The sequence below is a fragment of the Fukomys damarensis genome, unplaced genomic scaffold (genome assembly GCF_012274545.1).
Source record: "Fukomys damarensis isolate Sample0158 unplaced genomic scaffold, DMR_v1.0_HiC HiC_scaffold_15, whole genome shotgun sequence".
NCBI lineage: Eukaryota > Metazoa > Chordata > Mammalia > Rodentia > Bathyergidae > Fukomys > Fukomys damarensis.
Window position 1 is genome coordinate 10,653,737 of NW_022900927.1, and position 27,385 is coordinate 10,681,121.

At 35.6% G+C, this 27,385-nt stretch overlaps 1 protein-coding gene across 9 annotated transcripts in view; it reads left to right on the forward strand.

The window, feature by feature from the left end:
* The window catches only part of Adamts20 (ADAM metallopeptidase with thrombospondin type 1 motif 20), a 275,934-nt gene extending 248,776 nt beyond the window's left edge, over window positions 1–27,158 (forward strand). For 5 of the 9 annotated variants that reach the window (XM_033763587.1, XM_033763582.1, XM_033763584.1 and 2 more), the window contains 8 exons: window positions 1,206–1,406; window positions 2,208–2,337; window positions 2,544–2,638; window positions 2,725–2,819; window positions 4,103–4,236; window positions 6,028–6,119; window positions 23,860–23,964; window positions 26,527–27,158. In XM_033763587.1, coding sequence (XP_033619478.1) covers window positions 1,206–1,406; window positions 2,208–2,337; window positions 2,544–2,638; window positions 2,725–2,819; window positions 4,103–4,236; window positions 6,028–6,119; window positions 23,860–23,964; window positions 26,527–26,616 — 942 coding nt within the window. In that variant the 3' untranslated portion in view covers window positions 26,617–27,158. Of the gene's footprint in view, window positions 1–295; window positions 1,407–2,207; window positions 2,338–2,543; window positions 2,639–2,724; window positions 2,820–4,102; window positions 4,237–6,027; window positions 6,120–23,859; window positions 23,965–26,526 lie in introns of those variants that run through there. The other 4 variants (XM_033763583.1, XM_033763585.1, XR_004517244.1 and 1 more) reach the window with 4 other exon arrangements.
* Window positions 27,159–27,385: the final 227 nt, after the last annotated feature.

The window sequence follows — 27,385 nt, forward strand, 5'->3', positions numbered from 1 at the left end:
GGGGGAAGGTCGTGGGGGTGTTTCAAGTGCACCCGCGCTGCTACCTTCCTTACTGGGTCTGTTGTCGCACAGTCCAGGAGGTCGTGCACCCGCCGGGTGATCTCATGCAGGCAGGCCGCTGAAGAGACCCCCTCCGGGGTCTTTGGGTCTATTTGAGCTTTATTATGGAATGTAGTTATTTCATCTGGAAGCAGTTGATTCTTTCTTGCTTTGCTCACAAGATTCGTTAGGTGAGTGCAGCTCATTGGTTAATCCAGTGTTGATTATTCCCTTCTACTGTGGTGAAACTTTTTAGAGCACTCTTCCTATTGCCCCATGTGATAAAGTTTCAGCTTGATTGGAGAGCATGGGCATTATACTTGGGCCTGTGAGACTACCAGGTAAGGAGCAGTAACTTCTAAGCCTTTGGGTTGGGTCATTCTCTGGCTTTGTTTGGTGTGCTAACATATACACGTGCACCATTCCTAACTCTACTGTCTCCTTTCCTCATACGATGACTTTTCAAAGCAGTAGGCTGGAGGAATAATTTTAGCCTCATTTTGTTTATTTCCTATATCCCAGGTGTCATTATGCTTTATTGATTCATGTTGAGTACCTTAAAAGTCATTGTTTAATAAGTTTTATCCAGTTGTATTGTTGCTTGAGGTTAGACGGCAAATATGTTCCTTTGTATTTTATTTTTGCCAGAAGCACAAGTCTTTTTGCCTATTTTCAGTCTAGGACTTTAGTCCTGACAAATGGCATTAGACTATAAAACATGTAGTAAAAGAAATGTATCATAACTTATACATAATTACTAATAAGCTAAGGCTAATAAATGCCCTTTACATCAGGTAAGAACCCCCAATATGTTTCATTTCTCCAAAACTATGCCTACTGGGAAATACTTTCATTCAATTAAGATATTCTTGGAGGTATAATGGAAAAAAAAGATCAAAGCATAAAGCAAAACAAAATGAAAAACAAAACAAAACAAAACACAGATTCTACAGATAGAAGACCTCACCTAAATCTGGGTTCTATTTATTGCTACAATGCTGGGGAATTTGCCTACTGTCTTTGAACCTTTGTATATTCATTTGTATATGAGCCTAATTTAATGAGATTGTGGGGATGACACAGCAATATATACATTTAGCAGCTGACAAATAACAGAGGGCTTGGTTAAATTCCTGCCTATCTCCTTGTGGTTATGTATTTTTCAGTGTGCGGGTAATTGTGGATTTAGTTTTGGACAAAGGATTACATATTGCACTGGGATCTGGTCTACTAAGAAACATAGGCCCCATCAACTTTGGCCCATAATCTATCAAGAATGCCCTGTGCTACCTCCCTTTCAGGTTTACAAATGCAATATTAAAAGCTGTTTGCATGTGGCCACTTGGAAGGTTGGAAAATGGAGCAAGGTCAGTATATAATTAAGAATTCAAAACTTTTTGAATAAGACTTTCCAGGGGTGAAGTAATTGGAAATCTGCATGCCTAACTAGATCCTAAGAGTTATTTCACATCCTGTTGTCTACAAACTATTTATCAGCTATTTGTATATATACTTTATCTCCCTCCTATGCTTGTTATAGCTTGTTTATACACATGATTTGTTTCTGCTCCTTACAAAACCATGAACAGGGGATTGTACTTTATTAGTACTTAAGAAATGTGTTTTGGTTAATAAAGAAGTAAATAAATCTCAAACATATGAGTAATGAGTATTTTTTGAACTATATTGTACTCCTAACTTAATTGCTGAAAAGAATAAACATTACTTTGCAAAGTTAGCATGTAACTAATAGAGGAAAAACCTCTTAGTAGTCTTAATAACCATAATTAATTAATGCTGCTTCTTTTTTTTTTTTTTTTTTCCTTTTTGGAACTGGGGATTGAACTCAGCACCTTGTGCTTGTGGCTGTACTACTGAGCTAAATCTCCAGCTCCTTAATTAATGCTTCTTAAGAATTTACAATGTGCTATTGATATAACTACAAAAATGAATGAAAAGGAGCTAATAACTGAGACAATAGAATTAGGCTTGTGCCTAAGTAACTTTTGCCTTCTGTGAAGTCTCCTGTGTATTTTTACATCTGAGTCTTTCTAGGCATTACTGATCCTCAGTTTTGACCCTGAGAGAACCTAGTTTGAGAAAAGGAAGCATTTACTTGACTTACTACCTGTGACATATTGTACCTTCAAATTTTACTCTCTCTAAAGTGCTCAGTGACTTGTGGAGTTGGGATCATGGAAAGAAGAGTAGAATGCATGGATGAGAATGGCTGGCCCAGTGACTTGTGTTTAAAGCGTTTAAAACCTGATGCTCAAAAGAAATGTTATGTCTATGACTGTAAGTAACAGAATTCAAAAATCTATTTAGTATCTAAGAGTTCCAAAGAAGTTTTAGTTAAATTGTGGAAAAAAAAATACAGAGCAGTCATTTAATTCACAATATGAAGTATTAGATCTTCAGAGTGTAGCAATGTTCATGAGTAAGTTTCTGCTGTGTCTGTGACTTCTTCAGTGTTAACAAGGTGTGTTAACTTGTGTTTGAAGGTAAATCATTTACCAGCTGCAAAGATATCCAAATTAAAAACAATATTACCAAGGATGGTGACTATTATCTGAACATCAAAGGAAGAATAATAAAGGTATTATGAAAGCAGTTCCTAGTTGATATTAACATTTGTCATTGTCTTTGGAAAAATTTTTCTACATGTTTGTATCTTTTGTTTAGATCCATTGCGTGGGCATGCACTTGGAGAACCCCAAGGAATATTTATCACTGGTCAAAGGTGAAGAAGACAACTTTTCTGAAGTATATGGATTTAGGTATTAGCTGTGTTTTGTCCTATTGGTATATTTTTAGAGCTCTTAAAAGTTAAATAGCTTAGATCCCTGTCAACAGATAAATGGATAAAGAAAACTTGGTATGCATACAAGTGCAGTATTTTTCCACCATACAGAAGGATTAAATCATGTTATTTACAGGAAAATAGATGCAACTAGAAGCCATCTTTTTAAGTGAAATAAGCCAGATTCAGAAAGTTAAATTCCATATGTTTTCTCTTGTATGAATAACCTAATTAATTCATGCTTTAAAGGAGGGACGCCGGGGATTTAGCTCAGTGGTTTGGTGGCCTGCCTTGCAAGCGCAAGGACCAGAGTTCAATCCCCGGTACCAAAAAAAAAAAAAGGAGGGACAAGAGGAAAGCAGGAAGTGAGCTTTAGCAATGGGGGAGGGATCACAGAGAGGGGAAAGAAAGGGATAAGAGGAGTTATGGGATAGAAAAAGATCAAAATACAATAAATGCACATACAAATTTACCAATATAACACTTAGCACTCTGTATTACCAAAATGCACTGATAAAAAGAAGTTCCAGCCTGGGATTTAGCTCAGCGGTTCTGTGGCCTGCTTTGCAAGTGCAAGGACCCAAGTTCAATCCCCGGTAACAACAAAAAAAAGAAGTTCCAGCCTTCACTGTAATATTTCAATAGGGCACACGTGGAAATATTGGGACATAAACCATCTGTTGTCCCTGCCTGTTCAATAAGGACCTGAGCAATAACCTGTGGTCACGTAGAGATAGACTAAAAATGTAAGTGGTGAAATAAAAGAGGATGACAATTTTAAGAGCCATGTGTACTTTCGTAGATATCAAATTCATTTCATTAATAAAAACCAGCAGAATTACATTTGAATTATTTTTCTACAAACTGTCCTTGGATTTCTCATTGAGTATTTGTCTGTTAAAATTGAGTGCATCTTTTTTTTTTTCAGTAGGTATTGCACCCAAGGACTTCACACAGAGCTAGAGTCCTGACTCTTTTTTAATTTCTTATTTTGAGGCAGGGTCTACCTGAGTCAGTAAGTTGCTTAGGCTAGGCTTGAACTTGCAGTCCTCCTATCTCAGCTTTCCAGAGTTCTGAGATTACAGGCATGCACCACCATGCCCAGCTTCCTACTTTCTCACTTAACTTGTTGGGACTATGATATTAAAGAGTACAAATGCCTGTCTTTTACTTTCTCATTTCTGAAGCTTACCAGTAATTCATCCACATTAAGGTCTAATGGTTATATCTGATACTAAAATTATTCAAATGTTGTTACAGGCTACAAAATCCATATGAGTGTCCCTTTAATGGAAGTAGGAGGAAAGATTGTAAATGTAAAAATGACTACCTAGCTGCTGGGTACACTGTTTTCAGCAAAATAAGAATTGATCTCACTTCCATGCAAGTTAAAAGTAAGTAGAAAATCTCTATTTTTATAACAAACAAAGAACTCCATTTTCTATTGAAAATAGCAAATGATTGCCAGGGTTATTATTTTATAATGTATATAATCAACAATCAATAGTTTATTTACAGTTAATTCGGCTGCCATTTTTATTTTATTTATCAAATAAAGCTTCCCTACTGCCAGTGATTGGGCTGGGGCCCTCAGTGTACAATATCAAATACAGACACATTTATCTCCTCTCTCTTTTCTCCTTGAAACTTGTATGGTAAAAAACAAGTCTTGGTGAAATTAAACCTTTCCACCAATTCCACACCTATGTCATGAAACTGAATGTAGCAAATAACACACAGCCCCTCTGACCACTATCACTTTATTTTTATTTATTATCTTTTTTGAGATAGGGTTTTACTATTTTGGCCGGGCTGGTCTTGAACTCCTGGGCTCAAGTGGTCCTCCTGCCCTCAGACTACAGCACTTCAGGCAAGCATAAACATATGTGACCCTGATTGGTCTCTTATAAAAGTCAGAACTCCTGAACTCTGCCCTTGTTTACTCTTTATGCTTTTGGAGGAGATAGCAAACCATACTTTGAAAGTTGTGTCTCTGTTTTCTGTTTTGCCCTAGCCTAACTTGTAAGTATGATGCCCATGAATTTCAGTGTTTGTCAATTTCCATGTCACAAATATTCACACTGTGGCCAATTATAAGCCATCAACACCACTTGACTGTACATGAATTTGGGGAAGAGATGCACAAAATCAGCTATCACTGTGTGGTGCCCTTTTTTTTCTGGCACATCATGGATGCCTTGTAGTTTTGCTCACTGTCCATGGAATAAAGTAGATAGTTGCAGAAATGCTACCTTTGGGAACTGCCTCTAGAGAGCTGGTGCCATCGTGGAGAATGACATGATTTTTCACTCAAAAAGCAAAATGATCTGAAACAACAACTCAGTGGAAGTGAGAACCATTGTCTGAATAATTTGGTTAGGATATTATTTAAGTGATTCAGGCATGAATAAATGATTGGAACAGCTGAATGTTAGGATTCCTTCCAAACTGCTTTTGAAACATTGATTCTAATTTTGATAGTTTACGTAGAATCTCCATTGCTATTATCAGTAAGGAAATTTTGGTAGTAAAATAAAAAATAAGATGAAAAGAATAAAAAGAATAATATATCGTGGAGGGCAAGGACAAGGGGAAAAAATGACAATCAAGACCTATCATGTAAAAGTACAGGATGCCAATAATGAATGCAATTGTATTGTATACCTAGATTATACCAATAAACTCAATAAAATTTTTTTAAAAAATTTTAAAAAGAATAATATATTATAATAACAGAAATCAAAGAAAGTAGCACATATCTTTGGTTTTTTGGGATGCTCAAATCAATTGTCATAATGCATTCTAAGTACTTAAATATTGCTTTGGTATAATTTATCTATCTTTAAGTAATTTTTTTCTTCTTGTTTTTACTTCCAACCCCATTTCTTTTATTTTAGTATATGCTGTTAGTTATAATAAAGCACTTATTTAGTTTTAGATCTTCTGTTGCAATTACAGATGTACTTATTTTTGAAGGCAATTTATGAGATGAACATTTTTGTGTTAAAGAAATTTATTCATTGGAAGACTATTCTATCTTATGAACTATAATTATGAGAACCTTTTTTCTTAAACTTTTGAGCTAATTAAACAAATGTACTTAAGACCACATGAAAACTGCATATTAGGCAATGATGGTGCATTATTGTCCCAATGCTATAAAATATATATTTTTTGTTTTCTAGCTACAGATCTTCTTTTTTCCCAGACACTAGTTGGACAAGCAGTTCCATTTGCCACAGCTGGAGATTGCTATAGTGCTGCCAGATGCCCACAGGTATTTCATATTTATTTATTTTTCTTTGAAAATATGACAGTGTTATCTTCATTCACTTTCTTGACAAGATTATTGCAAAAACAGAAATATGTATAAATAAATATACAACTTCCATATATAACTTACTGTATAAATAACTTTATATATATATATATATTTCAAAGAGTATACATAAAATTAGAAGAAAAGTATCTTTGCCAATACTGGGTTTATTTGAAAGATATTAATAAGGACTTTAGATTTTCCAGAAACTATTTTTCCTTTGTTTTATAATTTTAATTTTTCCACTTAGTCCATGGAAATGAATGGATATTCATTAAATAGTAAAGGAAAAGACAGTAAACATGTGACTTTTCTGCACTGCTACAAGCATCAGTTATATCAGCCATCTGGGTCTGTGACATGCTGCTGTAGTTTAGATGAGTGTCCCCCAAAGGTCCATGGGGAAAGGCTTGGTGAGCAGGGTGGAATATGGGAGGTGCTGTGAACCCTTAGGAGGCAGGACTGGCCTAGCAGGAGGTCCTTAGGATATGGGGGTGCATCCCAGAAGGGAACTGTGGGTCTCTGCTCTCGCTGCTTCCTGGCTTGTGACTTCAATGTTTGGCCTACCATACTTTTCCTACATGACTCCTTCACCAGAGGCCTGAGTGTGCACTTGCACCTCCAAAACTGTGGGCCAAAATATTCCTTTTCTCTCTAAAAAGTTAATTGACTCAGGTATTTCATCATAGTAATATGAAACTGACTAATGCACATTCCAAAAATTATATTCTATTGCCTATGAAATGTACAGACAGTACATTTCTATGTTTTTGTTCTTGTTTTCATCCTTTATTTCCAGAGTCCTCCTCACATATACTGGATGGCATTTGCATGACTCCCAGGGTAGAGTAAGGTTCCTAGGAGAAAGTTTACTCTCTCATTTTATAAAAGGTATTTTATATAGTTTATACAAACAATATTTTTAAGATAAGGTGGGAAATTGTAAAAAATTGTAAGCCAGGTGACTATACCATTTTTCAGTAGATTCATAGCTAACTGGGCCTAATCTACTACCTATGGTAGTAAGTAATATGTTGATCTCATTTTGAAATGATATACCTGTTAGTTTCCACAACCCTCTCTTAGAGTTTCCCATTCACAATTTCACAATCTGACACAAAACTTATGTTTATATTATGATTAGAGGATATTTTTTATATTAGAGAAGACTTGAAAGGATCAAGAGGCATTAAAATTAAGAGGATGAAATGAATAAGAAAGATTTAACTGGAATAAATGTGCACAATTTAACTTAGCTTCAGAAATTCAAACAGAATCTGGCAATGTTGTGTGAAAAATCCCTGGGCATTTTGTTTCACCATCATGATTTCCATGGGACTCAGAGAAGAGAATGATTTATTAATGGCCAGGTAAAATCATAAAATACCAAAACTCTATACAATGTTAGGCCTTAAAATTTATTTATAAGTGACACTGGAATATGATATTCACTTTTAAATTTCTGCCTTTAAAAGGTAATTTTAATCTACATAGGTACACGAAGAGATCACTAAGGATAACAAAGGAGAATTTAAAGAGAACAAAGAAAGTCTAAAAAGAATGAGAGGTTATAATAAATATCTTTAAATATTTAAAAAGTAACCATGAAAGAAGAGTGATGCTACTTTAGAAAAAATGAGGAGGGCAGGAGACTCTTACACAATGTAAAGAATTGTCCAATAGGAACTGGGGATTTAGTAGTGGTGCTGCCACCTGCCTCTCAAATGCAAGATCCTGAGTTTGAGCCCTGGTGCCAAAAAAAAAAAAAAAAAGAATTGTCCAATAAAGAGAATTCGAAATCTGGAGCCCAAACAAATCATCAATATTTGTCTATGTTTTTATAGATTGATCTTGTATCCTGTAAACTTAATGAATTTATTAGTTGTAATAATTATTAGATTCTTGAGCATTTACCAAATACATGATGATGTCATCTGCAAACAAAAATAGATTTAGTTCTTTCTGAGTCTGTGTCTTTTATTTCTTTGTCTTGCCTCTGTTCGACATTGACTATCTCTGCTGGTGCAGTGTTGGATGCCCTTATGTTCTGATTTTAAATAAAAAGCATTCAGTCTTCCTTTGTTAGTATGTTCATTATGAGTCGCAGTGTCCTGAAAGTGCCCTTCTACTTCTAGTTTAATAGCTGTTTAATGAAAGGGAGTTGGATTTTGTTAGATGCTTCTTCTGTATTGGTTAAGAGGATCCTGTGGTTCTTGTCCATTATTGTATTAGATTATCATATTTTTCTCTGATTATTTTTGTATGTTGAACTTGAATTCCTGTTATACAGTTATGGTGCATCATTCTTTTGGTATATGCTGCTAGATTTAGTTTGCTAATTTTTCTTCTATATGCATAAGAAATATTATTCTATAATTTCCTTCTCTTATGATGCCTTCCTTTGAGTATTAGGGAAATACTTATAGAATGTACAGTGGACCCTTGACTTATGAACTCCATTCACGAGGGGCTGGTTGTAAGTCAACTTGGTTTTAAATCAAGACTATTTTCCCCATAAGAAATAATGGAAATACTCATAATGCATTCTGAACCTCCAAAAGCAGCCCTTAACTAATGTTTTTAGAATAAAAAAGGGTCATATAACATATATAATTTACCAGAAACACCAATAATTTTCCTAGTATGTTCACCAAAAAGTTGTAAAATGAGCCTAGTGTACCAGAAACAACAATTTCATAACTGTACTCACTGTTCAAGTTGAAATGTTTGGCTTGCAGGAAAGGAGGATGAAATGGAAGGTGGTTATTATCTGGAAGGAGAGTCCTCTTCCATAAGAACATCAGGAATCTGGCTCTCTGGTGTCCTTTCTCTCCTTGGGAAAGTCTGTAGCCCACTAGGACCTGATTCTGGCTCACTAGGTCTCTACCTTTTCAGAACTAAAAACTGGCCTAAGGTTTCTATTTCTGTCTTTTCTTTAACACTGTTCTGTAGACATTTTCATTAAGCAAGTGAAAGCAACAATTCACTTTTTCTCTGTCTGGGTGGGTCTTCTTTACAAATGTTTGTAGCTCTGTCCATTTTTTCAGGATTTCCTTTATGTCAGAAGAACTTTGCTGCACTGATTGTTGATGCTCTCCCTCCTCTTCAGAAAGCTCCTCAGCTGCCATTCTCTGTTGCTCAGCCAGAAGTTGCTGAAGTTCCTCTGTAGTCAGTTCCTCTGAGTGTTCCTACACCGGTTCCTCAACATCACCACTGTATACCTGCAGGCCTGTGGACTCTGCTAAAGTGGCAGTGCCATCAAGCACAGGGTTGATTGAAGGCTCAGGCTCCTCTACACAGCCTTCAAAGTCTTTCCTGTGTAATTTTAGGCATGCTTTCTTCCAGGCCGATCTCAGTATCCTTAGAAAGACAGTGGCCCAGGATTTCTCAATTTAGGGGTCTCAGAGTTGTAAACCAAGAGAGACTTTATCTTGAGGTTGCCACTTGCATTGGCAAATAGCAATAAGTTTAGCCTGTTCTTTATAGGTTTGTGGGCTTGTGGCATTTTTCTTCCCTTCCTGAATAATGTATATTTTCCTGGGAATTTTCTTCCAGAAAAGGTCCTTTTCATCACAGTTAAAAACTTGATGAGAGCAGAAGCCATCTCTCTGTGGTGCATGTAATTTTTAGCAGCCCTTTTATCAGAACTGGCTGCTTCACCACACCTAGTTATGCTATGAATCTCAATTCTCACCTAAAAATAGTGAAATCACCCCTTACTGGCACAAAACATTTCATGATTATCACTACTTGATGGATTATTATTTTTTAGATCTTCATATATAGCCCTAGTTTTTTCACAAATTATAGACCCAGATAGGCTATAATCTTCCATCTGCCTTTCATTAATGCACACTAATAATAGCCTTCTTCCTCATCTAACACTGTTGATTGTGACTTAGTAATTTCAGTAACACTTTTAGCAACACGAGCTTCCTTATTCAAATCTTTTCTCTGTAGGATTGTTGAGATGGTGTATTTCAAGATGCTGTACTTAATAATGACATTGGTCACACAAATGTCATTCTCATATTTCTCCACATTTCCTTTTTCTTTTCCATTGTGATTGCTTTCTTTACCTTCCTTTCCTTCCTTAGCTTCTTTTCTAGCTTTTTTGTGGCTATTTTGATGGCAGTTATTCTAGCAATTGTATAAGGCACTGACCAAAATCACATCCACAAACACACGAATCCTGGCTTAGACTGACGCTTCCAGACACTTTTCTGGCAACATGTGTCTTTGTTTACAACCACACAAGCAGCTATTATTTGGGTCATAATTCAAGACTTTGGTCGTAAGTTAGAAACTGAAATTCTGGTCATAAACCAAGTTATTTGTATGTGAGGCCAATCATAACTTGAGGGTCCACTATACTGGGAAGTTGCTTCCCTTTCTACTTTTTGAGAAAAGTTTGTGAAGAATTTATTCTTTAATCTTTAGTCGAATTCATGTGTAAAATTATTATATCTTGTTCTTTTCTTCCTGAAATCTGATTTAATTACTATTTCCATTTCTATTCATTGTAGTTCTAGTCAGATTTTCTAGTTCTCCCCCTCCCTTCTCTCTCCTTTCTCTTGTTTTCTCTCCACCCTCCTTTCTTCCTGCTTTCTCTGCCTCCACTCAAAGGTTTATCAGTTAGTTTCTTTAAAAACATTTTTGGGATTTGTTCATTTTGCTCTAGTGTTTTCTATTCTTTGTTTCATGGATTTTTCACTCTTCTCTTTATCATTTCTTTCCTTCTGCTTGCTATAGGTTGAATTGGCTGTTCTTTTTTTTAGTATCTTAAAGTGGAAGTTAGATTTCTGATTTGAAATTTTTTCTTTCTCAATATATTAATTTATAGCAATAAATTTATTTATTTAACTTTTTTTTCTTGGTTTTTTTGAGACAGGGTCTCACTATGTAGTTGAGACTGACCTGGAACTCACTTATGTAGCCCAGGCTGGTCTCAAACTCACAGCGATCCTCCTGCCTCAGCCTTCCGAGTGCTGGGATTACAGGCGTGCACCACCACACCCAGCCTATAGCAATAAATTTAATTTTAAACTCTTGTTTTGCTGCATTTTGGCCATTTTGGTATGTTATTTGCTTATTTTCATTCATGCTAAAGTATTTTCTATTCTTATTTGTGATGTCTTTTTTGAATCATTGGTTATTTAAGACTCTGTAGTTTAATTTCTAAATATTGTGAATTTCCTTCTATTTTTTAGTTCTACTTTCATTCTACTATAGTTGGAAAATATATTCTGTATTATTTCAATCTTTTTAAATTTATAAGGCTAGCTTTATGATGTAGCATATGGTTTATCTCCAAGATTGTTGCATGTGTGCTTGGAAAGAACATGTGTTCTGTTGTGGATGAAGTTGTTATTTGCTGTGGCCCTTTTGGTTTATAGTGTTCATTTCTATGCTTTTCTGTTGATCTTTTGTTCCACTGTTCTGTCCACTAAAGGCACAATTATTATTGTTGAGTTGTTCATTTCTTTGTTCAATCTTGTTTTGTGTACTTTATTTTGTGTCACTGACTTTGAAGTTTTATTGTACATGATTATTTGGTTATAATTATAATTTCCTAATAAATTGATCTTTTATCATTGTTTTAACATGGCTATTTCTATTCTTTTTGAACTCCTTTCCTTTAATTTCTACATAACCTTATCTCCTCTAAAATGTCTGGAGAACATTTGCAGCTATAAAGTGTGTAACCCCAGTTTATACTTGGTAAGACAGACATTCTCTGTTAATACTCTGTCTAGGATTCTTAAGAAAGTCATAGGCAGAACCAGCACTAAAATGCTCCTCTTTTCCCTCACATTGTTTTTGAGGCATTTCTGGAATGCAAAGTCGTTTTGCAAAATTAGATGTTACTGAGCGTACTGACATGCTGTGAAAAGAGCAATGTCTATCGCTATTGAGCCTGTATTTATCTGCTTCAGGTTACTGTTACCAAAAATACAAACTGTCCCATATTTTTGGAGATATTCTGTCAAATATATAAACCAGATTCTGTGTTAAGTTACATGACATTTGCATATGTCCCCTCCAGCGGTCACAGAAAGAACTTACTCTGTTTGGGATTCATCAAAACCACATCCTCTGTGTTTGCGGAGAACTGTGTACTCCAGGACATGAATGATAAGCAGAGGATGGCAGCATGTGGCACTCATTAGGGAAAATAAACTTTGCCACATTGCAATGTGAAATGAAGCTAAGGAGTGTGACATTACTTTAGACTACATATGTCAAAAATAAAGTAAATGGGCCAGGGATTTAGCTCCGTGGTTCTGCAGCTTGCTTCGCAACCACAAGGTCCTGGGTTGGATCCCTGGTAACCCCCACCAAAAAATAGTAAAGCAAATGTTCACAAACCTCAGCATTTTTTGAAAAGCAACCAATATGTATCTCTTCAGTTGCCTTGTAACTAATATTTAATTACATAAGAATAAAGAAAATAATCACATTTAGTCAGTGCCAGTTGATCATGGCCAGCATCTGTTTTGAATGTTTAAATTAATCATTACACATTTGGATGCATGTCTTTTATTATCAAGAGGTAGTAGAGTTTAATGTATGTATATCTGTAAGAACTACTTTTTGATTATATTGTTTAGGGCTTCCCTCTCCACTTCCCCCATTTGATTTGTCTTCGTACTGAATTTGTTATCCTAAAATCGCCTATTATTTGGGGGATATGTATCTCTGTCTCCTTGTATGTCATAGTTTTTGCTTCATAAAAGTTGTATCATTTTTCTCATGATATTCATATGTTAAATCTTTATTGTGGATTATGTATTTTTAGCACTTTCTTTTCATGGTATTAGAATTTGGTACTTGAATTTTCCTTTGTCCCTTATTAGGAACTACTCCAATTATCTTTTTATTTTTTTGTTTTATTAATTTGCATTTTACTTTTCTTCAATTTTTATTTTATTACTACATGTTTGAGTACATTTTGATCAGATTCCTCATAGGGAGCTGGTTCGTGTACATAACACATCTTACCTCTTTTCTTTAATCTCTTTCTACTCTTTTGCAATCCCTCTCCCTTTATGTCTGTTTCCCTGCTCATTTGCAAAAGATCTGGCTGCCTACTTTCCTATTATCTCTCTTTTTATATTCATTGTTTGGTTTTGGCTTGGGTGTGTGTGTGTGTGTGTGTGTATGCACTTGCATGAGTACTGCCCATCCTTTTATTTTTAGCTTCAGTTTGTTTTAGCTATGCATCATTTATATAGCATATATTTGGGATTTATTTCTCAAGTCAATTGGAATTTTGTTTTCTTTAAATAGATGTTATATCATTAACATTTTTAATTTTATGCTTTAAGTTAGTATATACTAGAATTGTATTAGTTGGTATACAGTTCTATGAGCTTTACATATATGCATAATCAGCATACAGGATAGTTTTCTTATCTCCAAACACCTCTTCACATTTCTTTTTGAAGTTAGTCGTGTCCTCTCACTTAACTATTGGCAAAAACACTGATTGGCTTTCTGTTGCTGTGATTTTGCCTTTCTGGAAGATCATACAAATGTAAGCATATATATTATGTATATGCATAGAAATATATTATGGACCCTTTGAGATTCTTTCTCCCAACATAATGCCTTTGAGAATGAATGTCTTTAGTTTTTCTACAGCTTGTCCATTGGAGGACAATAAACCATTTCTGGTTCTTGGAAATTATAATACATTCATTTATATACAGCTTTTTGAGTGAATGTAAGTTCACTTCTGTAGGATAAATCCCTAAGAATGTGATTGTGAGATCGTATGGTAAATGTACTTGCATGTTTAGCTTTGTACAAAATTGCTAGACTGTTTTAAAGAGTAGACTATTTTTTATTTTTACCAGCAAAGATTAGTCCCAGTTGCTTTGCATTCTTGTCAGCATATGGTATTGTGCAGTCTGTATTTTACTCATTTGTTTGCTTTCTCATCTTAGTTGTAGTTAGATGTAGCTTTTGCATTTCCCTGGTGGCTGATGATGTTAAACCACCTTTCATGGGCTTATTTTCCATCTGTATATTTTCTTTACTGAAGTGGATGTCCAAGTCTTTTACCTATTATTTTAGCTGAATTTTTGTTTCCTTACTGCTGAATTTTGAGAATTCTTTATAAACTCTGGATACAAACAAGTCTTTGGTCATATATTACATTTGCAAATGTTCTATCTTTATCTGAACCTTGACTTTTCTTTCTTCCAAATGTCTTTCAGAACAAAGAGGTTTGCCAAAGTCAAATTTACCATCTTTATGTATTTTTCATTTGATGTCATATCTAAGAAATTTTTGATGAACCTCAATTTACAAAGATTTTCTCTTTTTTGAAGTTTCCTTCAAAAACTATTCTAATCTTCTCCTACATCTGCACCTATGATTCATCTTGAATTATTTTTAAAAATAAAACCTGAGGGCTTTTGCTCCATGAAGCACAGGTCCAGGATTGGAAGGACACAGACACACAATTGTGTTAACACCATGTGTTGAAAAGGCAATGTTTTCTTCATCCCCAGCACCACAGCCCCTGGTCCCTGGGAACTTCAGGCCTCCTGCACACAGCACCCCCTTCACCACCTAGTGCCACAATGATGTGGTACCCTAGAGATCTAGAGGCTTTGGCAACCCATACAACCATGCTTCCTGGTGCTGAATAGATGTGGTATTTCACATCCCAAGGGTTCAGAGCCTTGGCTGAGCTGTGCCACCCACCCTTCAGGCCAAACAGCCATAGTCCACCATTTATGCCACTAGCCTGCCACAGTCCAAGTGGGTGACGTACTTTAAATCTCCAGAAAATGCATTCATTGTGACAGTGCTCCCCTTCCTCCAGGGCCCAAATTGAAACAGTGTCCTGACATTCCTTGTCCTTGCTGCTCCTGCATCTTGTCTCACTGAGCCCAGGATATTGCCACCTCCCACCAGATCAGAGTCTGAGCTGCCACTCTCTCTAGCAGTTCTAAGTCTTGAATTGTAGCCATGCCCAGATCTCAAACCTTTGGAGCGCATCCTCCTCAGGGCCATCCCAGGGCTGCACCTTGCTTCCCTGGGTTAGAGCCACAGCTACATCCAGCCCCTGGGCCTAAGTTGCTGGTATGCACCTCAAACAATAGAGCTCAGTTTATTGGAAAGACTGCATATACTCATTCCTTAGAGAATGAGCCTTACATGTTACACAAGACTCCGAGTCCAGGAACCCAGATCCACAGCTGCACTGAGCATCTGTCCCTGAGTCCAAGGGCCTGAGTCCACAGCTGTCTCTGGGCTGTGCCAGACCCAACACCAAGAGAGATCCCCTCACATAAGACTCTCCACTGTAGTGAAGAAGAGTCTAGGAGGTCCCCTGATAATCTGTGTGGCAGCTGCTATCACTGCTGCACACTCCTGTATCCTAGAACACCGAGGACCCTATAGTTATCCCTGACACACTAATCAAGCCGCATGGATTCTGCACGCGGCACTACAGCCACTGCACTCTTCCCAACATGCGACCTCAAGCCATAAGCAGACGGAAGCCTCCTCTTACAAAAGCACTCTTGCAAAGTCTACAGAATGCACCCAGATCAACACAAGAACACAAGAAACACGAAAATTCAAGGAAACACAGCATCACTAAGAGAGCAAACTAATTCTCCTGTAACTGACCCACAATTCTCCATTAACTATCAGCGGATTTCTCAGCAGAAACCTTGCAGGCCAAAAGAAAAAAGGATGATATATTCAAGCTCCTGAAGGAAAGAAACTGCCAAGCAATAATACTGTACCTACAAAAGATATCCTTCAGTAGTGAAGAAAAAATAAATTATTTTCCACATAAGCAAAAGCTGAAGGAATTTATCACCACTAGACCCACCATACTAACCACAAAACAACCAGAAAATAAATAACAAAATGATAGTAGTAGCTATTTATCAATAATAACCTTGAATGTAAATAAATTAAATTGTTCAATAAAAAAAGAATTTTCTGAATGGGTAAAAGCAATAGCCAACTCTATGTTGCCTACTAAAGACACATGTAAGTCGTAAGGATATACATAGGCTGAAAGTGAAGGGATGGAATAAGGTATTTCATGCAAATAGTAACCAAAGAGAGCAATGGTAGTCATACTTATATTTGTTAAAATAGACTTCAGGGAAAAATTTCTCACAAGAGACAAAGAAAACAATTGTTGGTTGAAAAATGGGTCAATTCATCAAAAAGGACACAATAAATATGAATTTATATCTATACCCAACAACAGAGTATCTGGATATATAAAGTAAATATTAATGGACGGGAAGGGAGAAATAGATTCTAATACTATAGTAATATGAGACTATAATACTTCATGGATAGATAAGTTGTGAAGAAAATTAATAAGAAAATACTGGACTTCTGTAGTACCTTGACCAAGTGAACCTTCTTTCCAAAGCAGTCCAATATATGTACTTCTCTGTTTTATACAGAACATTCTTTCAAAGAGGCCAAAAGACAAAAATCTCAAAAATTTAAGAATACTGAAATTATGTCAGGTATTTTTTCTGACCACAATTGCATAAAACTAGATATTAATAACAGGAATAAAATTCACAAATATTTGGAAATTAAACAGTGTGCTTCTGAGAAACTAATGGCTCAAAGGAAAAACCAAAAGGGAAATTTAAAACATCTGAGACAACTGATAATGGAAATACTGTACAACATTTCAAATCTCGTATGGTGCAGCAAAAGTAGTTGTAAGAGGAAAGTTTATAGAAATAAATGACTACCTTGAAATGTAGACAAGTTCCTTGATATTTAGTGTAACATGTTCAAGGAACTAGAAAAAGAACAAACTACACTCGCATTTATCAGAAAGAAAGAAAAAAGCACAACAGAAACAGAGAATAGAAAAATCTGTAAAAAGAATCAATAGGGAGGGTAGAGACGGTGAACGGAGGGCAGCGGAATGGGGAAAAAATGAGGACCAAGACCTGTCATGTAAAGGTACAAGATTCCAATGATGAATGCAACTGTACTGTATACTTAAAAAGTATATAGTGTATAATAAACTCAGTAAGATTTTAAAAAAAGAATCAATAAACAATAAAAGCTGTTACTTTGAAAAACAAATGAAACTTATTAAACTAAAAAAGAGAAAAGACTCAGGACAAAAATTAAAGTGAATAAATTACAACACCTCAGAAGTTAAAAAGATAATGAAAGGCTATAATAAACAATTTCATACCATCGAATTAGATAACCTATGGGAAATGGACACATTCCTAGAAAAATACAATCTGCCACAATCAATTCAGAAAGAAATAGAAAGTCTGAACGTACTGATAACAAATAAAGAGACTGAAAAAGTAATTAAAAACACTCCAACAAAGAAAGGCCCAGGATCAGATGCCTTCATAGCTGAATTCTAATTCAGACTGAGAGGAGAATGAACACAGCCGGGCATGTGGCAGACGCCTGTAATCCCAGCACTCTGTGAGGTCAATGCAGAAGGTTCGTGAGCATGAGCTCAGCCTAAGCAACTTAGTATTCAGCAAGACCCTGACTGAAAGTAAAAAATAAAAGGGGCCTGGAATGTACTTTAACATAAAGACCCTGTGTTCAGTCTTCACAAAGCAGAGGCTCTCGGTGAGTAGGAGGAGATTTTTTATGAAGCCAGCATTTACTTTGATACCAAAGCCAAGAACATCACACACACAAAGAGAAAATTGCTGGATGATACTTCTGCAGAATAGTGACACAAAAATGAGAACCAAGACCTGTCATGTGAAGGTACAAGATCCCAATGATGAATATAACTGTACTGTATACCTAAAATGTACCAATAAACTCAAGGAGAGAAATAAAATAAAATATTTTAGGAAGCCGCAATGTTGATTTTGTCCAAAGCATGCTGTAAGCAGTGCAGACTATAGAGAGTTCGATCCCTCAGTTGTCTTACTTTAAGAAGAGAATCTGACTGAAGCTATCGTGATGCTCAGAAGCATCTCAGGAGCACTGTGGTAGAGCACACGTCCACGTGACCTCCCCTCTAACGCCACAGCCGAGACCAGAGCAATGGCCTAGGAATCTGTGGGGCTGACATGAAATAACATGTGTATCTGAGGTCAGTGTAATTCACACCCAAACTCCACTCCCACAGTTAGTGCCTTCATAAGAAATAAAATAAAATATTTTAGGAAGCCGCAATGTTGATTTTGTCCAAAGCATGCTGTAAGCAGTGCAGACTATAGAGAGTTCGATCCCTCAGTTGTCTTACTTTAAGAAGAGAATCTGACTGAAGCTATCGTGATGCTCAGAAGCATCTCAGGAGCACTGTGGTAGAGCACACGTCCACGTGACCTCCCCTCTAACGCCACAGCCGAGACCAGAGCAATGGCCTAGGAATCTGTGGGGCTGACATGAAATAACATGTGTATCTGAGGTCAGTGTAATTCACACCCAAACTCCACTCCCACAGTTAGTGCCTTCATAACTAGAAGGACAGGGCTAGGGGTTTAGCTCAGTGGTGCTGCGCCTGCCTCACAAGCACAAGGTCCCAAGTTTGATCCCTGGTACTAAGAAAAACAAGTAAAAAACAACAAAAACAGCAATGTTCCAATTACAAACATTCATTTTATCTATTTTCCTTCTAATTTGAAAATGGTTTGTCTCTTCTCTTTAAAGTCTTGCCTGCATTAGTTTCCACTGTAATTGCAAATATCACAGTCTGTGTACGTAACTCAGCTCTACCCTAAATGATGAAAAATAAAAATCAATGGATGTGACTGACCAGGGTCTTTTGCTGGAAATCCAACATTGGCCATCCTAGTCCTCTCTCTTTCTCTCTTAGTTCTGTTTTTAGTGTATTTTTTTCTTCAACCTTGCATAGCATACTGAGCAAGTGGGGACTAGAGACTTCCTGCAAGGATCTCTAGCAAAATATTAGCAAACTAAATCCAGCAATATATTTAAAAGGTTACACTTCATCACCAAGTGGGATTTAACCTTGTCATGAAAGGTTGGATCAATTTGCAGGGATCATCAGAATGATCAGCATATCACATTAACAGGATGAAAGATTAAAATCATATGGCCATCTCAGTGGATGTGAAAAAAGATTTTCACAAAGTTCAACATCATTTCTTGCTAAAAATTATCAATAGTTTGGGTGTACAAGAAAAGTTCTTCAACGCAGTAAAATTCATTTATGAAAAACTCACAGTTAACACAGTCAATCTGGAAAAACTGAAGGCTTTTTTCGCTAAGATCCAAGACAAGGCAAGAATATCCATTCTAGTACAGACAATATTAGCAGTAGAAATAAAACATAAAGATAAAGTAAAATGCAGACAAAAATGAAAGGGACCCAAATGGGAAAGGAAGAAGTAAAATTTTCTCTACTTAACAGGTGAGAAAAAAACCTCAGAGATTTTGCACACATACTTGTGCACACACACAGTTGGGACTAATGAGTGAGTTCAGTAAAGTTACAGGGTACAAATCAATGTGCAAAATTAGGCAGTATATTAATATACAAATAACTGAGCTAACTAAAAATAAATAAAAAACACAATCTTATCTAAAATAGTTTCTAAAATCTTCTAAACATAGGAATAAATTTAAGTAAAGGAAATATCTTTACAATGAAACCTATGAGAAATTTATGAAATAAATTAACAAGAGACACAAAGAAATGGAAAAATTTCCTGCACTTATGGAATTAAAGGAATAATATTGTTAGAATGTCTATGATATTCAAAGAAACATACAGATTGAGCACAATCTCTACCAAAAATCCCAATGGCATTCTTCACAAAAAGAGAAAAAAGATTCCACAATCTGTCTGGAAATATAAAACACTCAGAATAGCCAAACGTTGCTGGGTGCTGTGATGCACACCTGTAATCCCAGCACTCAGGAGACTGAAGCAGGAGGATCAATGTGAGTTCGACGCCAATCTGGGCTACATAGTGAGTTCAAGAGCAGTCTGAATTACATAGTGAGACCCTGTTTCAGAAAAAAAAAAAAAAAAAAGAATAGCCAAAATTACTCTGAGAAAGAAAAACAAAGCTGGTGGCACCACATTTCTTGATTTAAAATTACATCACAAAAAACAAGTAATCAAACCAGTTTGGTACTAGAGTAAAAACAGACATACATGGAGGACAGAATGGAGAGCACAAGAAGAAATCCAAACATGACTTTAAGTAGTTTTAGACTAGAGCACCAAGAAAACACAATGGAAAAAGAACAATCTCTTCAATAAATGATGTTAAAATCTGGATTTTTCACATAAAAATGAGTGAAATCAGACTTTTATCTTATACCATAATCAACAATCAATTCAAAATGGATAAAAGTAACCTTAAAGTAAGACCAGAAGCTACAAAACTTCCAGAAGAAAAACATAAAGAAAAGCTCCTAGAATTGGCCTTCGCAATGAATTTGTATGTTTCACTTCAGAAACGTAGGCCTCAAAAGCAAAAATAAACAGAGACCATATATAACCAAAAAAGTTTTTATACATACAAGGAACCAATCAATAAAATGAACTGGCAAGCTACAGATTGAGAAAGCATTTGTGAACCATATATCAGATAAAAGGTTCATATCCAAAATTTATAAAGGACTCATACAATTCAATAGCAAAAAAAAAAAAAAAATCTAATTAAAAAAATAAAATCCCCGAATAGACAATTCTCAAAGGAATACAAAAAACTCAAAGGTGAACTCAGCCTATGCACTTGGTAAGAATGTTTATTGGTATAATCATTATGGAAAACAGTTGGAATTTTCTAAAGAAAATAGAATTGTCATATAATCCAGCAACCACACTGTTTGGCATATACCAGAAGGAAATTAAATCAACACCTCATAAAGGTGTCTGCACACCTGGGTTCACTGCAGCATTATTCACAATCACCAAGATCTGGAAACAACCTATGTGTCCATCAGTGATTGAACAGATAAAGAACATGACACATACACACAGTGGAATATTATTTAGCCCTAAAAAAGACTATGGACTTATCATTCTCCACAGCATAAAAGAGCCTGGAGAGCATTAGGCTAAAAAAATAAATAAATAAACTAGATTCAGAAAGAAAAAAGTACTACATATTTCTGAAGTATGTGTGGATCTAAAGAAATTCAGTTATAGAGAGCTAGAGAACAGAATAATAATGACCACTGGTGGAAGGCATGGGGAAGAAATAGGGACATGCAGGTCAGACGATGCAGATGGCCCATGAACAAGTCAAGATGAACAAGTCTAGAGATGTAATGTAGAACTTAGTCACATTTTAGTTACTTTTACCACAAAAATGTTAACTTTGTGAAATAATGCATTTTACTTGCTTCACTCTCACAACTTTCACTGCAACAACCTTTTTTACTATCTATCTATAACACCCAGAACCATTTTATATCTTTTTTTGGGGGGTACCAGGGATCCAACTCAGGCTCTTATGCATGTGAGGCAGGAAGCGAAACCATTGGCCCTATTTTATATCTTAGTATACATAATAACATCTATTTACTATTATAGACATTTGTTATTAGCTCCCATAGTGTACTAAGTTTTTCAAGTTAAAAACTGGGTTTATGGACATTTACATTTTAATTTCCAATGAAGTATGGTAAGTAAACTAATTAATACATTCATTCACTCATTTATTACTTTGGATATTACATAGGAAGGTACTAGTCCCTTCCTTATAGCACTCACAGGTCTCTTCCTTGCATTATATGTATTTATGTACACAGGATATTTCACACACCAGATTTAAAAGGAATCCTGACCTCTGAACTTCCATGGTATTTGATTCTTTGCCATTCAATTTTGAACAAATAAATATCAATGTATTTTTTACCCCCTGTCAAAATCATCCCAAATTTCAGATGAATTATTTTGCCAGTTTTAGAGATTTCATTATGTAACTTTTTAAATGAGGCCTAAGAACAGAAGCAACGCTCATGAAAAGTAGCGCAGGGAAACAGAGTCATGCGTATTTCCGGACCCCGCTGACTGCACCAATGACATCCGAGCATCTGGGAAGTCCGCTGGATTCTGTCCTTAATGTCTGCTGAGAACAGGTGTAGATGCCTCCAAGTGAAATTTAGCCTGGAGGTGGAGAATGAACGGATGAACGGCATGGCAGTGCTGCTGGGTGGTAAAAACTGCATGGCTCAACCTAGACAGTGAGAATCTGCTTACAGAGAACGAGCATCACGGAATCTATTTCCACTTTGTAGGAAGATTATTTGGTGAGACGCTTACCTCTGAAGGGATAGAGTATAAAGTACAAAAACTGTATCAGATTAATTATCAAATAGTATTATCAAAATTAATTATCACATAATATTAGCAAGGAATTAGTTCTCTCATTCAACTGTCCACTGATATAAAATGCTAATGTGCTTGGTGGTGGCATTGCCGTTCACCGCTGCGGGGTGTGAAGGGTTTTACTGTGTGCTCATGCACTTACTTTTGGTGCTCTATTTAACATGGATATTAAGTCCTGTGCTTAATTTATTCCTTCAACAACACTTCTTGAGTATTAGGCCCTATCCTGGGAATACAGCAATGAAGCGAATGTACAGGTCATATTCTAAATTTCAGAACCAAGTGATGTTGCAAGTATTTGGAAGTTATGTAAAATTATTGCTGCTATGAATAATCCTGTATTGTCATTGTTTTATAAATGCATCTGATTTTGTTTTTAGATAATATACAATGGAAGGCTTCTACTAAATTGATATCTGATTATTTTAAACAATAATAATAATTCATAGTACAAATATATTTAATGCTTACTTAACCTTAACCTTCACGACAAGGTAATATTTTCATTCACGTAACATAAATCTCAAGTCTTTCTCAAGGTTTGTGAGCGTCTTGGGCCACGGGAGTACTATGATGTGTCTGAGAATGTCCTTACATTGCTCCAAATTTTCAGGCTTTCTGAACATTGTCAGTAGGCTGAATTAGCACAAAGTACTTCTGCTCTTCGGTATATAAATCTGTACTGTAATGACGTGGTGCTCATTTTCTCAATCAATGGATACACAAAATCCAATTATTAACAGAGATAGTGTTAAGTATTTTGACATAAAACTGGTGTTGTATGTGAGAAGAATTCGTATATAAAACTGCCAGGGTCCTCATATCACACCATGTGTATAAATCATGGGGCATCACACATCCACTTCTGGATGTTTTAAAAAGGGTGTAAAAGCTAGGATAAAAATGCCACATTTAGGAGTGCAAGAAGTAATAATTTTACCACAAAAGGGGGTGGCACAATAATAGAAGATTCCAGAAAACATATTAGGTAAGTGTCATATCATAAAAGGTTTAAGCTCATAATAAAAAGTTGAAACAGGAGAAAGGTTAATCTGAATCCCTCTCTGTCAGGACTTGGCAATCGTTACAGAACCATTATCTCTAGCTGTCAAGTTCTAGAGTCCTGGTCTTAGACAGAATTCCTGCAGTGCAAATAACATGTGGTATTAATTCAATTCTCACTTGTAATTGAGAAGATTTATTTCTAACCAATTTTTAAAATCCTTAACTGATCTGTCTTCTTTACAGTAAGGTTGTACGAGTGCTCTTTCTTTCGTTTTATAAAAGACCCTTGAAAAATAATTTGAGTCATTTGATGCTTCCAGACAAAAGTATTCTTAAATATTTTATGAATGCATCTCTTTTTGCTTTGTGTTTACAATCTAGGGACAGTTCAGCATTAATCTGGCAGGAACTGGAATGAAGATATCTAGCACAGCAAAATGGCTTGCTCAGGGGAGGTATGCCTCGGTCACAATACACAGATCTCAGGTAAGTCCTGCTGGACGAAGAGCCAGGTGAACCATGGCTGTGTTATGAAGTAGCTTTAAAGGTTCTCTACTTCAAATTTAAGTTACACAGAGTTAGTGACTGGAGAATTATGGCATATCACATAATAGCATATAGGGTATACCACATAATAGCATACAACATCATCTTGTGAAAATATACCTGTGCATATTCAGGTCAGTGTCTATGCCTAAATCCATATCTATATCTATATCTATATCATCATCTAAATCTCCACACATGGGCTACAGCTATCATGAAACACCGAATGCCAAGACATACAAACTTTGTCCGTCTCAAGTCTGGAGCTAACGGAGACATTTCAGAAAGAGGTAATGCTTTCAACTATACCTTAATTATTAAAGACTTGTAGGGTTTAATATTTCAAAGTGGGAATTAAATTTTTGGTTTACTTATCTCACTGCTTTAATTTAGGATGGGAGTACTGAGACCATTTGTCATTTGGCAGATCTTTCCCAGTGTTTTCAAGAATTAGGTTTATTTATTTATGTTGTACCAAATTTTCTGGGCTATCTTCATGTAGATTGCATTGTTAAATAACAGTGCAGAAAACAATGTCGGTAATATTATTTTGTCATATAAAGATTACTGTATTGTATTTCTCTATATAATTATAACTATTTTAATAGTTTATATAGTTATTTTTAAATTTTTTATTAGCACCTGCTTACAGCACACAAGTCCCTTCATTGTGGGGAGTTGGCACATGTACTTAGCACATTTTCATTCTTTGTATTTCCTCATTCCACATCCCCATCTTACTGATGTGAACGCCTCAGTAAGCTCCTTCCATTCCTTAGAGTCCTTGTGTCTTGGCTAGTATGGCTCTATGTATGGGCTGTAAGCGTTGGCACCATTATTACACGTAAGTCAGCACCAGAAACAGCTCCTACTCACTCTAATGCTTTGTGATTCTTCTTTCTTTTCATAAACTGTCGAATGTCATACTCCTATCTATATAAACATTATTTATAAGTGAAATTCAGTATTCTCATATTCAGATCCCTTCAAACTCTATTTCTGGACTATAAAATTATGCCTTAATAGTGGAATGATTGAATTATTATTAATTCTCCTATATGCTAAATTAATAGGCTTTCAAAAATGTTTTTAGGTGCTTATTTAACATATTTGGGTATAATCTTTTTGGCCAAAGAATAGGAATAAGCTCATTACTCATTTAAAATATACTCAGAGCAGGTAAAATGTGAAATATTTCAATAAAATGAATACTTCTTGAGATTACGAATCCTACTTTTTGCTATCTCTTGTTTAAATCTAAAACTGTATTCTAAAAAAAATTTTTTTAAAACTGTATTCTGGGCAAAGTCACCAGAAGATATGACTATTTATTAATATTCAAGATTAATTATTCATGTAATTCATGGAAAACTTCTACCTCCACCTATTTCTAACTTATTTAAAACTACTATAAAAATTATTGAATCTGTCAGGTGCCTATGAAATAAAAATGATAACCTTGTTTGGAAACCTAATAGCTGTTATAAAACCAAGACTTAAGAAACCACAATACATTAGTAGAAATGCAAACATTTTCATCTCACTCTAAATTTAGTAAAGAAATTTTTACTTCAGTGATCTATTTGGGAATAAAAAAGTATACAAAACGAAGTGTTTGCCATTGTTCTCTCTCTGTTTACTTAGATCCTCTGAAGTTAACCGGGCTAATAGAAAAAGCAACTTTAAAACCCCCGAGTCTTAAAACAAGCTCCCATCTCAGAATGTCCCAAGAAACAGAAAGTTTTCTTCTTTATTCTTCCTTTCCTTGCTAAAGGAAAAATAACAACTTACCTTCTCCAGAAATGATATGGGGTCCATCTGTTTTTGTCTCATCCTCAGTCCTTTTGATTTGGACCTAAAGATGGAAAACACTCTGGGCGGGACGCTCCTTTCAACCCATTGCAGGCAGCCTCCTCTTCAGCACGGCTCCACGCTGCTCTTTCCAGTCCTCCACTGTCATAATTACCGCTCCAGTCTGGTTGCTGTTTTGTGTTGTTTTTTTCTTTTCATGTTACCACATACTTTTTTTCATGATTTGTTTCTAAGGATTTCATGAGCTGTTTCAGATGAATCGGGTAGAGTATGAGTTTTATATTTTAAAGGTCAAGTTTGTATAACGTGTTTTAAAAATTTGGTCTAAGTGAATCCATATAAACTTTTGAATATATTGAACAGAACATTCAACTCACTGAAGCCCAAAGAGATACCACGATGAAAAATAATGTGATTGAGATGATGTGTGGCTATGTTGTACTTCTTTTATAATTATCAAACAGTTGATATGAATCTCAGAGTATGTGATTCCCTTTTAACTTCCCTATAACCATCAATTTGAACTAAACAGTGAAATGGCACTATCTTTGACCTCAGATACAATTGTTACAGGACCACAGACTAACGATTTCCGCCATATGGTTCAAAGCAGCCGCTTTTTCTGCTCTATGTACTGAGATCTCCACTTGCATAATATTCTTCTGCATTTTGGCCCTTTTCTATTTTCAGGATGGAACCAAAGTCTCTGGTAGATGTGGAGGGTTCTGTGGAAAGTGTGTTCCTCACATGACGACTGGTCTCCCAATTCAAGTAACATGAACATTCAGAAGAGGGAAGGATGCCTCGAAGAGAAAGGATTGTCTAAAACGCGAATACTGGTGCTCCTTTCTTCGCTTCTTCCTCCCTGAGACTTCCATATTCAATGCATCTCAGCCTCCTTTTTAAGGTGCTCATCAGGGATCTGAATCACTGGAACCCATAAACAAAAGCATAACTGATACATAACCAGGAATATCTTAGAAGAACATAATATATGCTAGGGAATACAAGCATGTTTGAAAGATTATGCCAAGACAATGTCTCTGTTAACAGCTTAGACTGGACCACAATTATATTGTACCATTAAACCAAGCACATGTAAATGTCTGCTCAGTATCCTGCTGTACAATCAAATCTTTATTTTTCTTGTTAAAATGGAGTAAGTAAAAATTAGAAGAAAAAGCTTTAGTCAATGCTATAAACATTATTAATTTGTCATGTGAATATGAAAAGTACATAGCCATCATACTTTCTACTGATACAGTGTAGATACGTTGTTTACTTTTTCCTTTAATTTTAATCGTGGATTGTGGTGCTTCAAAGAGAAAAAAATAGTCCTAAAAATGTGATACAAATTTTGTATTAAAAATTCATGCTTGCATTAAATACTATATATAAAATGTTGTGGGTATCCGAAGACATGATATATTATAATTTGATTTTTAAAAAATCTACCTCCAATTTGATTGTACTTATAAGAGCAATGTGTTGTTTTTATAATATTTATATAGTATCATAACTTTATAACTATTATATATGTCTATAACTA